The sequence below is a fragment of the Lissotriton helveticus genome, chromosome 9, assembly GCF_964261635.1.
Source record: "Lissotriton helveticus chromosome 9, aLisHel1.1, whole genome shotgun sequence".
NCBI classification, from domain to species: Eukaryota; Metazoa; Chordata; class Amphibia; order Caudata; family Salamandridae; genus Lissotriton; species Lissotriton helveticus.
The window spans coordinates 1,055,858,421-1,055,871,803 of record NC_136070.1 but is presented as its reverse complement, the minus strand read 5'-3'; the positions used below and the strand labels follow the sequence as shown (position 1 = coordinate 1,055,871,803).

Genomic DNA, 13,383 nt, shown 5'->3' with positions numbered 1-13,383 from the left:
ACAGTAGGAGAAGTGAGGGGAGCAAAGGTGGAGCCACCAATCCCTCATCCGGGTCCTGCAACTTTCTTTCAAAGTAGACATTGCTCATCCCATCGATGGAAAGAATGCTGGGGTGTGCAACTGCGGGAAGCAGCAGACAGCCAGGGCACACACTGGACAGAACTAAGAAAATGGGATAAGCAGGATTGAGTTGAGGAGGGGATCTGGGGGAGAGTTTAGCATGGCAAGTAACGACGAGCGGGACATGGTGGTATGGAGACAGCTCAGGGAGATTAAGTGAACTACGGAAAAGATGCAAGAAAATGCAAAGAGTGACAAGAGGAAGGTAGTGGTGGGGGGAAATGAAGTGAACTAAGGAAAATGAAATAAAATGCAACAGGAACAGCCGCCGAAGCTGAAAACACACCGAAGACAAGCAAACAGTGTCTGACATTAGACCTCAGTCTTGGAATGCACAGCAAATGTAACGAGATAAGAACAAGATGTGCCGGCCTGTTTACAGAGTAGTGCGATCAGAGTTAAAACAGAATAGATTGTGTGAAATGCTTTTAAAAAAAGTAGTTTGTAAAACACATGCTAAAATGGTGAACAGTGGATTAATATGTTACTTGGTCCCTGCGCACAGGGACGGCAAAACACAGGAAGAGGCATGACAAATGCATGCCATGGAGAAATGGGGAGACAGAATAGGTGAGCGATGATGGAGCCAGCAAATGAGAAGCCTATGAGCAAGTTGTAAGCCCACAAAGTGTATACAACATGTCTTGAAGAGACATCACAAGAGCTGCCTAGGCTCGACCTAAAAAGTATTGCATTCTGCCTGGTGTGCATTTAGGAGATAAATAATTGAATTTGACAGTATGAAGCCTGAGTGTACTTTTCAGAGGAAAAATATTCTCTTGTACGTTCTAATGGAAGCACTTCCTAGAAGGTGGGATGATGCACTAAAAGGGCATTAGAATGAGCTGAGAGCCTTGGGGTGGAGCCAAAGACCACTCTATGTACAAGTTAAAGAACTAGTAACACCTCTGTTCTGGAAAAAAATTAAAACGTGGCTCTAGTCATGCCCGTAATCCTTCTTCCCCGCTGCTACCCTTCAGCTTTTTAGCACCAGGACACTCCTTGGCGTAACAGTGTGCTCTATAAATCTCCCCACACAGACATAACAATACGTGGGGCATGATCACTAAAAAGGGATTCGCCCGTTAGCATACCTAGCTCCACGACTATTCCACAGTCTGGATCTTGTGCTACTTGCAGTAAGATCTCTTCCACGTCTCGGTTCTTTCCAGGAGGGTCAACTAAGGCAGTGATCTTTTGCTGGAGAGTTCTGGGCAGAGCCATTAGTTGTGTAAACTGCCCTTCAGGACTTTTATCAATCTAAACGCAGAGGGACAAAACAGAAGGGTGTTAAAGAACTGATCCATTTACACGCTTCTAGAGGGAAATAAATAAATAACAATTCATGTTAAATTTCCTGTTTAGCGTCTGATAAGCATCGGGCAATGATTCGTGTGTGCACTATGAAAAGACAAAGTGAAATAATAAATAACCTGTGAGAAAAATGTACAGCATTTTAGTGCAGGGAACATGTACATCTACAACATTGTATGCCATGCATGCACACAGACACAGACTTGCCCCATTCCTCAGATTTATTGTATTTATTAATCATTTATACAATTCTATCCTTTGAAGAAAATGATGTGAGTAAAATTATTAACTTACAGCACACTCCATAAATGCCATCGATTCTAAATGTGGTTTGTGGTGTGCTAACTTTAGAGAGACCCTTGACCCATAACCTAGACCAGGTTGTCTCCAACCAGTTTATCCCAGAGCTACCAGTAGCTCGCAGACACCTTCAGAGTAGCTCAAAGCTTTGAGTTCATTTTTCAATCAGAACAGGGTCACATTTTCCTTTTAAAGTTAAGGGAAGTCTGTGTTTATTTTACATTATTACTTTCAAGCTGCAGATAGCAGGGCTTGATAATGAGCAGTGCTGGAGGTAGATTTATGACCCAGGGCACAGAGGTGAAGAACTGAAGCACCAAGTTATTTAAACCTTAAATAAAAGCTCTTGTGGACTCAATATTGGAGCATGAGAACAAAACGATGTTTCTGAACGATTAAGTTAACACTTCATTTTAATATTCCATTTTAAAATGTTGAATTTACAAACAGCAGGCCTCTTGCTCCCAGGAGACACACTATATTTACAACTGAAAGATTCTATCATTTTTTCTAAATGAGAGAAATTTAAAGTGGATACAAATATTTCGACCAAACACTGAGTCAATGTTCTTCTCCACTTTCAATTAAGCCAATTACATCTTAATATTTCATGAAGCATGCTTATTTACTTCAAATTCCTTTTTTAAACAAATGGCTGTATTTTTCTGTTGTAAATATGGCACCATGTCTACAAGGCATGTGCACACAGAAGGCATCTTGCGCCCAATGGCTTGTAGGTACAGTGTCATATTTATAACTGAAAAATACAATTGGTTTTTTGAAGTGGGAGAAATTTAAAGTGCCGAAATTTTTTCCATATTATGAACATTTTTTGCAGAACATTTTTCTGCACTTTAAATTTCTCCCATAAAAAAGGTTGTATGTTTGTGTTATACATGTAACAGTGCCACATAACGTGAAAGGTATATCCTGCGCCACAAGTACATATGACACTCACTCACCCATACACATATATCACATTCATACGCACACGTCCATACATCCCCAAAGATCATGCTCTCAATGACACACATGTCAGCCCTGTCAGAGTGCCCTTAGTCAAAGTATTTTGTTCACACCATAGTATTTGGCTATAGGTACATTTGGCTTAATAAATTAAACTGGGCGTGGGGGTGTCTGGTAACATTGCGCAAGTGACTTGACCTTCAGTAGCTAACAATGATTTTCACTGATCAGAAGTAGCTCTCACTAGAGAAAAGGTTTGGACACCACTGACCAAGACACTATTAGTTTCACAGCGCTCGTCATAACAGTAACCCACAAAGGAAGACACAGCTCTGGAATACACCTCTCTTTTAATATACACCTCACACGGTCAGCTTTTCAATTTCTAATAAATTCACCCCCATGCACAAACCCCCCAAAACGTTCTACTTTAGTCCAAAGAACACATTTATCAAGCAAAATATTAACTGCATGAACTTGATTTCTATCAATGATACTAAAAAATCTAGTACTCCCATTTGCTATAGCGACAGCGAATGTGCCGCTGAAAGTGCAACCATCCTACCTGCGCACACACGTGCTTAGTCAGCATCAAATGAATCTATTGATGCACTCAAATAAAAGGCAAATAAAATTGTAAATCACATTTAGTGGTAAAGCATCTTTTTCTACTTAGCAGTGGTGTCTGCTAATCCTAATTACTCTGTGGGGGCTTTTCTCTCCTTTGGTTTGTGTTGCCATTGTGGTTTTTCCGTCATGTATTTTGTTTCCACCTAGAGATTTTTTTTACTAGCAGTTTAACCTTGCTCAGTTGGGACTAAACTTATAAAAAAAAGACTCACTTACTCTACTCTTTCCTGCCCTAAGAGCTCACGCTAATGGTGGTTACAAGGTTGAAGGCTCGGAAGAACTTCAAGCCCTTCTCGAGTTACAAGACTTTTCAAACAAGCCTCCCCACCCTCCCTTATATACCCCATTATCTCATGGCGCCCTGAAAGTCTTAGATAAGACCTCTTATGGAGGCTGTCCTGTATGGGCCTGTCAACACCCTGGGACAAAAACCGTAAACTATTTAACATCTAGCTCCTTCACCTCATTAGCCTAATATTTGAACTAATAAGGAGATCCTATCCCATCCTGAGAAGAACCAATAAACTACAACTGCAGTTCTGTCGAAGGTGTATGCCTAATCCGGTTGGCTGTGCATGTGGCCTCAGCATATTCAAACTGGTTGCCTATGGGTTTTACCCATTGATCCACCAGAGTGGAGGTTAATATTTTTAGATCTTTGACTTAGATGCTTGTAGACTGATCCTATAGACCCACTCCAGTGAGGTACCCAGTTTTCATAAATCTTTGGTCTGTTCTTAGGTGCTCCAGGGTTCCAAAGATATACTGATTATTTAACATTCACATGGCTCTGTGGTGGACATTATGAGGGTTGGGCTTTGCCACTTGTGGGCTGTACCCACTGACCCACTACTGTAGAGTCTACATGATATACAATGGCCATACCTTAGCTGACCCTGGACTGACCCATGGACATACTACAGGTTTGTGTCTATTTATATCCCATAGTTCATGTTAACTGTTTCTAGGTTAACCCAGTAGGCTTACTATTGTAAAGGCCTATTTAAATTCCAGAGGTATGTAGTAACTGCTCCTCGGTTACCTCTATGGGCAATCTTCTGTTTAATCCCAAGACATGCCCAAGCTGCTCCTAGGTAGTCCCCATTGATCTGCTTTTGCATTGCCCCTTTTATTTACGAGGACTTTGAGTTAGGTGTTCACCTTTTAATCCAACAGGCCCACTAATGTGGTGCCTAAACTCTTAGGGCTACACCTCCTCCGCCATCCTAGTATGACAAAAGTCTTTGGTGCATTGGAATTCTGGCAGACTCCTGACCTAGCCACTGATATCATTTTCAACGGCTCAGCAGCCATAATGAGCAGAGACATCATAAACCTCTCATTTGAGTCCGGTCTATTCCAGGAAGGACTCAAAACTGCCTACATCAAACTTATTCTGGAGAAAAAAAACTGACAACGATAATTCTCTTATCTAACTATCGCCCGTCCTACAAGGCAAACTTAATTAAAGATTTTGCACTGTACAACTATCTGTTTATATAGAAGGAAGGACGGAAAGAATCTTCTCTCTGACATTTGAGCAAGATTCCATCCAAGCCGGAGCACACAATTAGACGTTATTTGAACATAAGATGACATTAACACGATCACAGACTCCTAGAGTGTTGTAGCACTTTTTTTTTTGCAGAGTTTTATATAGCGCGAACTAGAACCGAACCGAATCAGTTATCAGAGCGCTTTACATAGCACCAGTTACGTTACATGAGGACACACTTTCATTTTTTAGGCACGGGGAGATTAAGTGATTTGCCCAGAATCACAGGGGGTTTTTGGCGTCTAGACTCGAACCCAGATCCCCAGGTCCGAGGTCAAGCGCCTTAGCAGTTAGGCCAACCCCTCTCCCCACTTCTATATTTGCCTTCCTCTTGCTCCGACCACTTTCCTCGACTGCAAGACTTCCTTAGGGATCCACCATCCCTCTCCTTCTCTTTAAGGTACATCTTCAGACAAATCCGATCCCCTCTTTAAACTTCAACTACTAGAATAATGTGGATGACACACAAATTATACTAAAATGTAAAAGCATTTCAGAATTATATCCCTGCACCATTAGCAAAAGCCTTCTACAGTAATGGAGCAAGTCTAAAGTGGAAGGGCAGGACATTCAACAGGTTGGGAGCACATTTGAAGGCCTGTTTCCTCAAGCATTTGTTGTGAATCTTTAGGATTTCAAGCTTTATTGGAGAAGATCTGCGAGTTGGGGATGTTAAGTATGGTATGGAGGTAATCCAGTTTCTTTCAGAGAAGATCTCTGTAAATCACACAGCATGATTCAAAGTGGATTCATGCTGGAAGAAGACGACAGAGCAGAAGTTTTAAGATTGGGAGATGTGCTTCAATTTCAAATGATTACCGATCAGCTGAAGATCTTCCTGAAAAATATTTTGAATGGCATAACGATGGACTCTCGTAGGCCAGCTAACAAAAACAAGCGACTGAACCAGGGCAAGGAATCTATCTAGTGGTGGTGAAGGGTAACTTGGAATCATGCTATCTGTGCTTTTTCTTCCACAATGTCCTTGAAGAGTAGTCCAGACTTTTTGTAGTTAGAGCACTTTTTAAAGTCAACATTGACTTTTAATGAGGAAGGGATGGACTTATGAAGTGTTAAAAAAGTATAGGAAACACTGTGATGCTGGAGGAGTTGATATTATCCAGAAGTGGAGTAAGAGTTCCAAAATGTAGACATTTGATGAATATGGAAGGGATAAAATCAAGGAGTGCAAGACACTAGGTGGAAATTGAATTGTCAAAGGTAGAATACACTAAGGAGGAGTGGCACAAGAGGCAATGTGTGGTTTTGCATTCAGTATGCTGGAGATATATAAAGTAATATATGAACTGAAAATATGTTGTTTGAATACAAATGTTCAATAAATGCGGAACTATGGTCCTCTACTCTGATTTAATCAAGCAATTAGCCACGCAGATTTACCTTAGAGAACCCTGATGATAGTTGAATTCCTCCTAAGTCTTTAATTTGTTTCTAATTAGAATGCAGAGGGAATGGCCATGTTGGGGCCCCAATACGAAACTTTATCAAAAGTATCTAACGGGGGGGCGTGGCCAGCAGCCAACGATGGCGGCAGCGTAGAAGGCGAGCTCCGTAGTTGAAGCGGCCTCCCTAGAAATCCGAGCACTAATCCGTTCAACACTCGTCACCTCCGGAAGGGTACTGAAGCCCAGGACCGGGCGGCACAAGCGGAGACCAGCGAATTCGAAATCCGACGGTGAGAAAGTCAATTCCAGGAGCGACCAGTCTGGGCCGTTGGTGACTGCTGGAGCCGGGGAGTCGATTGCAGTGAAGGTCGGGCCGGAAGTCCATCGAAGGGGGAGAGACGCCGCCGGAAATGCCCGCTCAGAGACGGGACTAAGTACATAACGGAGACGGAGAGGCGAGATCGGCACCAGTTCGGACTTTCCCGGGTGTAGCGGGCAAGAAACTGCAGGTACCGACTCGGCGAGGTCCCGAAGCGCACATAGCTCCCCTGATCGGGCGATCGAGGCGCAGACGCCCAGGCGGGTGCAGGAGCCAAAGACACTACCCTGAGCGCCTATCTCGGTGAGGCCGAGGACTTGAACAGACAGCAAGCGGCACGGACCGCTATGGTCCTCCGCCGCCCCCAGGAACACAAAGCCACTACGTGGGCAGCAGACTCCCCGGTGGGGGAGGGGAATACCACGGGAGCGTCTACCGGACGACAACGGCGATAACACTGGCACGGTCAACCGGCGCTTGACACACCTCATTCGCCACACGTAACGCACTGTCTCCTGGGTGCGGACCCAGAACCACGGAGCCCCGTGTCCCGTCGGGGGCGGTGGAGCACAGTAGAGACGCGGTTTGAACGGCAAGACAGAAGTCGCCTGAGTGGCCGCGTGAAGGCATCACCGCTGAGACACTAGCACCCACACAGCTCGTGCCTCCGACGACGCCAGCCACTGAGGGACAGAGAAGTCGGTGCCGACTCTGAATGCCTGCAACGGAGGGACTGAGGCTGGGGTGACGCAACGGGCCTCAAAACGTGCTCAATTTGATACCCACAGCCTACCCCCCCATAATACCAGCAAGCGGCAAGGAGCGAAGATCACGCACCCAGCTGGTTCAATAAAGCAGCAATAATACGACTTAGACCCACACGTCTCCAGGGGTAGACACGGGGGTAACATCCCTTTGGACCCCACACCTGCACGAGGAGGGAAAACATACCCGTCCACACCACATCGAGGATAAGCACCGAGATGGCTGGCAAAGGCACAAAGGGCGGAGCCGCACAAGCCCGGCTGGAAAAATATGCCTATGACAAAGTTCCATCCTCCTCACAAGATCCCAAAACATCACCAGGCAAGACGATGGAGACAGCGGGCACCAAGAAGGCGACCATAGATGATGTAATGAAGGCCCTCGCCCAGGTACAGATGACGGTGGGATCAATATCGTCAGAAATCACACTCATAAGAGCGGACTTCCATAAGATATCAGAGAAAGTGCAATTGATGGAAGTAGTGACCAAGTCGTTAGTGGAGGATGTCGCGGAACTACAAACAAGCATGGAACGGGTCACGAAGGAGAACAAGGCCCTACGCTACAAGCTGGAGGATCAAGAAGGGCGCTCAAGACGGAACAACATACGTATCATCGGGGTTCCGGAATCGGAGGGCACGAGAGCTATGGATTTGTACGTAGAGGAACTCATCCAACAACACCTGCGACCAAAAGGACTCTACCTTTTTCACAGTAGAAAGAGCACACCGGGTTCCCGGAGGCCGCCCGAAACAGGGAGCTAACCCAAGACCGATCATAGCTCGCCTCTTCAACTTCAGAGACAGGAATGCGATCCTACAGGCGGCTAGGAACTCCCCACCGGTGCGAATCCATAACACTACGTTGGCATTTTTTCCGGATTATACAGCGGAAGTTGCACGAAGAAGGAGAACCTTTTTTGAAGTAAAGAAAGAACTTAGGGCCAGAGAAATTCCCTACTCAATGCTATTCCCAGCTAAACTCAGGATTGTAGCGGACAATAAAACATGGTTCTTTGACTCTCCAGAAACAGCACAAGAATGGCTAGAGGGGTGGAGATCAGCGAACCGCCCGCGCCGTTCTAACAGGACGACCGTGCACAGCAACGATGACTCCCGTCCGAGTTCCCAAGCATCCGGGGGAGAAAAAGACCACCACTCACCTCTGCACGACATTCCGGAAACGGAAAATACGGAAGAATAAAGAAGTCTCACAACCACAATTACAGATCGCATGCTACGCTGGCCGGGCGTGCCGCCATGGACACTGGGCGAAGGGCCTCCGGAACTGAGGAAGGGGGTCGCTGACTACGGAGGGTCCTTCACCCCAGCGTGCAAGTACTATGTTTGGGGAAGGGTTCAAGCACTCTGCTGAGTTGGGGGAGCGGGCAGTTTTGAGTCCGTTGAGCAGGGGGGCAGGGTGGGGGGGAGTTGGGGGTGGGGGGGAGTTTTTCCGTTTTCAGGATGGTCACACTGATAAAGATTGGAACTACATGGCATATACATATCGCTTAGCAGGTATTGGGCAACACGATCGAGCTCCACCAGAGCACTGCGATAATAAATTCACGAACGGAATCTATGGCGGGACTAACTCAAGATGATACTGAGAGGGTGGACACGGGAGTGAGGCGACTGTCGCAGTTAGGTATTATGTCATGGAACGTACGAGGATTAGGGGACAAAGTCAAACGGGGGCTAGTACTGCAAAGTATAAGACGCTTTAATCCAGCCTTGGTCCTATTGCAGGAAACACACCTAACGGGCACGGCCACGCGGGCCCTAGACAGGAAAGGTTACAGAATGGTCACCCATGCAGAGTTCACTAGGGGGTCCCGGGGCACGGGAATCCTCATGCACCGCTCCTCGGGATTCATCGTTCAATCCACGAAAACAGACACGCAGGGCCGTTTTGCGGCCGCACATGGTCAATGGGAAGGAAGGCCATTGAATGGAGTCTCGGTCTATATTCCACCGGCACTGCACGCAGTTGCACTCCCTGATTTAGGAAAATTTCTGTTGGAACTGCCTGAGGGTGATCTAGTCTTGGGAGGGGACTTTAACGCAGTGGCACATAATACACGTGATAGATTTCCGGTGCGAACACACGACCTTGGGCCTTCCCGCCTGCATGGCTTCCTGGAGGCACAAGGATTGGTGGACCTTTGGAGGCACTTTCATCCAGAGACTCAACAATATACATATCATTCGGCAGTCCATGACAGTCTGTCACGGATTGACTATCTCCTAACACTAGGACACGGCCTCCTCACTATTACTGACGTACAAATTAGACCTAGGGGAGTTTCAGACCACTCACCATTAACACTAATTGTCTCTAACCCTGAGCGGACCAGAACACGCGTTTTCCCGATCTACCCTGGATACCTTAAAGTACCTCTGATAACCAAAAAGCTGAGGGAGGGTACAAAGTCATACTTTACCGAAAACGAGGGATCAGTGGAGTCTCCCACCACCCTATGGGAGGCCTATAAAACGGTCCTTCGGGGACAGGCCATATCTGTGATAGCGAGTCATAAACGTACACAAAAGCAAGAACTTGTAGACCTAGAAAATGAATTGGACAAAGCCAATACTGACCATGAGACTAACCCGACCGCGGAAACACGACACACACTACAATTATGTCAACAGCGTCACACTGATCATCTACGCAGCAGGGTGTTAGATAGTTTAACGATCACAAAACAAAGGATATACGATGTGGGCGACAAGGCCGGCAGACTCCTTGCCTGGTTAGACAGGAAAAGAGACGGACAAAGGGCCATATTGCATCTGAAAGATCGCGAGGGTATATTGCAAACCCACCCTTCTATAATAGTCGAACTTATGGCTGACCATTTCCAGACAGTTTACACCCCCGACACCGAGGTTACCCAGGAGATGGCGGAGACATCTCTCGTGGGGATACCCACCCGCACTCTGTCGCAGGCCAATATAGATGAACTGGAAGTGGAATTGACCACTGAGGAGCTTCAAATGGCTATAACTGCCCTGCACTCGGGAAAGGCTTTGGGTCCCAACGGGATACCGGTAGAATGGTACAAAACAATGTCAGAAACGCTCTCCACGCCCCTACTCAACATGTTTCAAGACAGTCTGGAACGGGGACAACTACCGCCCGACCAACGAGCGGCAACTATAGTAACAATTCCAAAACACGGCAAGCCACCTGAGGATTGCGGTTCATACCGCCCGATTTCTCTATTAAACGCAGAGAATAAAATCTTGGCAAAATTATTGGCCAATCGGCTGATGCCACATCTGGGGCATCTAATCCATCCTGACCAGTCAGGATTTATGCCGCATAGAAGCACGGCGGTGAACCTAAGGCGGCTGCATGGGGTGATGGCACGGGCGCCGCTGTTGATGGAACCGGCGGCGATCCTCTCACTAGACGCCAAGATGGCGTTTGATCTGGTAGAATGGCGATACCTGTTTGCGGTACTGGAACATATGGGCTTTGGCTCGAAATTTATAGCATGGATCAAACTACTATACCAAGACCCGATAGCGCGAGTAATGGCAAATGGCCGTCTCTCCAGAGAAATATCGTTGAAGAGGGGTACGAGACAAGGCTGCCCGCTCTCGCCGTTACTTTTTGCCTTGGTCCTAGAACCTCTGGCTACTGTCATTAGGACTACCCGGTTGCTAAGAGGAGTGCAATGGGGAGACGGGTGGGAAGACAGGGTGTCATTGTATGCGGATGACATGCTAATCTACTTGATGGACTTACCGGTAAGTATACCGGCACTACTGGCGCTGTGCGAGAGGCATGGGACAGCGTCGGGTTATAAAATAAACTGGACGAAATCAGTACTCTACATGCTAAGTGGCACAACGCCGGATCTGAGCACAAGCTGTCCATTACTACTGGAGGAAGAATCCTTCAGATATCTAGGGATCCATGTTGCACGAGACCATGGTACTTTCTGGAACCTGAATCTTCGACCACTGCTCGAACGATTGAAATCAGACGTGCGACATTGGAGCACCCTCCCCTTGACGTTATTAGGCAGGGCAGCGCTATTCAAGATGATGGCGCTGCCCCGTTTCCTCTATGTCCTGGAAAATACACCGGCGATAGTCCCGGCACAGTTCTTCAGACAAGTCTCTAATCAACTATCGGGCCTGCTGTGGGGGAACAAACCAGCGAGAGTGGCGCATTTGAAATTGATCAGGGACTGGTACAGTGGAGGGATAGCCCTCCCAAACCTGGAACTGTACTACTGGGCAGCTCAACTTAAGGTAATTAACCGATGGTTACATGGCCCACAAGATGACCCGGCGTTGATAGCGGATAGGAAGCAACTGGGAGCTGCCACCCTTCTGGCCCCACTCTATAACAAAGGGCTAATTAGGAAACTGGTAGGGCCCACTAGGCACACTGTGACACTGTGGCATAAAGCCCAGACACGACTGAAATGGGAGGGTGTGATCACACGCATGACACCGTTATGGGACTCCAAAGCCTTGGGTAGTCTAAGACACAGCAAGGGATTTGACCAATGGGACACCATAGGGATCTCAACGGTTGGGGACCTGTGGGCGGGGGGGGGAGTGGTACCATTTGAAACACTCAAGGAACAATACGACATGAGGGTAACTGAAACATACCGATACATACAGATCCGACATGCGTTAATGACAGCATTAGAACCTGATACCACGGTCCCAGAGTCGGCTCCCCTAGAGGACCGACTACTGACAGACTACATGGAGAACAAGGCTACTTCTCTCACTTATCGTAAATTAATAAACAACCTGCCAGACCCACTGCAGAAACTAAAAGACACATGGGAGGAAGAGCTTGGGGAATTAGATGAAGATTGTTGGAATGCCGCACTGGCATCCCCCAGGGAGGCCGGAATATCAGCAAGATTTAGACTGGTGCAATTTAAGATACTGCATCGAGTCTACTATACACGTACTATGCTTCACAAAATACATAGAGCCGAACATCCGCACTGCCTGCGCCAATGCGGAGCACAAGGCACCCTGTTCCATACATTTTGGGAATGCCCTCCAATCATGATATACTGGCGGAGAATAACACGCACTATGGCTCAAACTCTACAACTAACCATTACACCTGAACCCAGGCTTTGCCTACTCAATATATGGGGCCCTAATGATTTATCGACATATGGGAGGCAATGGGTAGGGATCGGTATGATGTTGGCGAAGCGCGACATAGCGCAAAAGTGGGGGGCAGTGGAAACACCTACCCTGGCCCAATGGTGTAAGAACATGGACATAACTATGGTGACGGAGAGGGCGGTGTATAAACAAAGATCTAACCCACGCAAATGGAATAAATTATGGCTGCCCTGGAATACCTATAGGGGGGATATATGCGCGCCTCTGCCAGAGGAAAAAGACATGGATAGCTCGGGAGAGGATGACGATGAGGACTGGGGTTGAAGGGGGGAAGATAGGGTAAAGACAATGGGTAGGCTACAACAATATATGTTCACCGGGCGGGGCTACAGTTCACAAAAATCATAGAACATACAGCCTGTACTACTGCTTAGCTACTATACAATGTAATGCTGATTGTCAGAACTGATGCCAAATATCCAATCAGTGACGTTTTTAGTTACTAGTTATAAAAACAGAAAATGTAAGTTGCATTCCTGGTTGATTATGGCTGAATGTTGAAGCCACACTACTAAATGTCGCTACATATCTCAATGAATATTGCAATGCAACAATAAAAATATTAAAAAAAAAAAAAAAAAAAAAGTATCTAACGGCACCAGTCAACAGAGAAGCAGTGCATTATATGATCATTCATAATATATGCCAGAGTTGACTACCGAAGAGTTTCAGAATTACCAATTGGAATGGGCATTATACAAACTGCCATTGTATATTCTCGGAGGAGTTTACCCAGGCGGGGCAAAAAGTTACCAAGGAGACACAGGAGCAACCAAAAAACATACCAAGGGTCTATCAAGGTGTAACTGGGAGTAACCTTTAGGAATG

The 13,383-nt window shown here is 46.5% G+C and overlaps 1 protein-coding gene across 1 annotated transcript in view; it reads right to left on the bottom strand.

Moving 5' to 3' along the window:
• TAMM41 (TAM41 mitochondrial translocator assembly and maintenance homolog) overlaps window positions 1-13,383 on the bottom strand; it is a 243,086-nt gene that overhangs the window by 85,961 nt on the left and 143,742 nt on the right. Inside the window, exon 6 of the mRNA XM_078661406.1 lies at window positions 1,215-1,380. Within this exon, the coding sequence (XP_078517532.1) occupies window positions 1,215-1,380 (166 nt within the window). The remainder of the gene's footprint in view (window positions 1-1,214; window positions 1,381-13,383) is intronic.